The sequence below is a fragment of the Nematolebias whitei genome, chromosome 8, assembly GCF_014905685.2.
Source record: "Nematolebias whitei isolate Nwh7 chromosome 8, NemWhi1, whole genome shotgun sequence".
Lineage (NCBI taxonomy): Eukaryota > Metazoa > Chordata > Actinopteri > Cyprinodontiformes > Rivulidae > Nematolebias > Nematolebias whitei.
Genome location: NC_056505.1, coordinates 51194138 through 51195124, shown reverse-complemented (window position 1 = coordinate 51195124; position 987 = coordinate 51194138). Strand labels below are relative to the sequence as shown.

Below are 987 nucleotides of genomic sequence, written 5' to 3'. Positions count from 1 at the left end.
TAACACCAGATGTTGTTTTAACACCAGATGTTGTTTTTACACCAGATGTTGTTTTAACACCAGATGTTGTTTTTACACCAGATGTTGTTTTTAACACCAGATGTTGTTTTTACACCACATGTTGTTTTAACACCAGATGTTGTCCCTGATCAACCACAGACACTGAGCTACCACAGCTGTGTGGAGCAGAGCTGCATCCAGGGTGGTGGGTGGTTAAGGCCTTGCTCAAGGGCCCAGTGTGGTGCAAATGAGGGTGGAGGCAGGTGTGGGTGCTTCACCTATCCCACCCTTATTTTTTGACATTGTTGCTTTGGGGAGTTGAACCGGCGACCTTACGATCACAGGCCCACCTTGATCTTTTATTAACGATCTTAATCTTATTGGTCCAATTTAAAACAAGCCTGTTAAAACTTTTAATGACCGTCCTCGTGTTGTAGGAGCTCCACGGTTCGGTTCCGTGTGTCGGCCTACAACACTTCAAATACGGTTCTGAGGCCGAAACGTTCCAGTCAGACGCACTTCCTGGTCCGCGGCAGCCACCTGTCCGGTGCAGGTGAGCGGCTCTTCTTACCTTTACACTGGACGGACTGGTTCACTTTGACCCTCACGGTCCCGGAGATGGACTCCCCCGGAGCGTACACCACTTTATTTTTGTCGAACTCGATCTCAAACTCCTGCAGCTTCCCCATCGTGGTCCCCAGTAAAACCACCGCGCACCTGGATCCTCACAAACAACCGCGAGCACGTCTTTACCGCTGTTTGTCCCCGCCCCTTTAATGACGTCACCAGCATCTCCAAGACAATGTGGAGCCAGGTGGTGAAAGTTACATATCTTGGTATTTATATTCTGAAAGAAGAGGACCGAAGTGAAACTTCAATCCTGTTGTTACTGTAATCCAAAAGAAATGAAATGTTTGGGTCCAGAGATGAATCCATCTCCGGTCCTGGTGTATGTGAGCTCTGACCTTCAGGTTTCCAGGACATCAT

General features: G+C 48.2%; 1 protein-coding gene across 1 annotated transcript in view; it reads right to left on the bottom strand.

The window, feature by feature from the left end:
* The window catches only part of LOC119413592 (arrestin domain-containing protein 1), a gene marked incomplete at its 3' end in the record, with an annotated part of 9441 nt that extends 8680 nt beyond the window's left edge, over window positions 1-761 (bottom strand). Inside the window, 1 exon segment of the mRNA XM_037680651.1 lies at window positions 572-761. Coding sequence (XP_037536579.1) covers window positions 572-689 — 118 coding nt within the window.
* Between the last annotated feature and the right edge of the window lie 226 nt (window positions 762-987).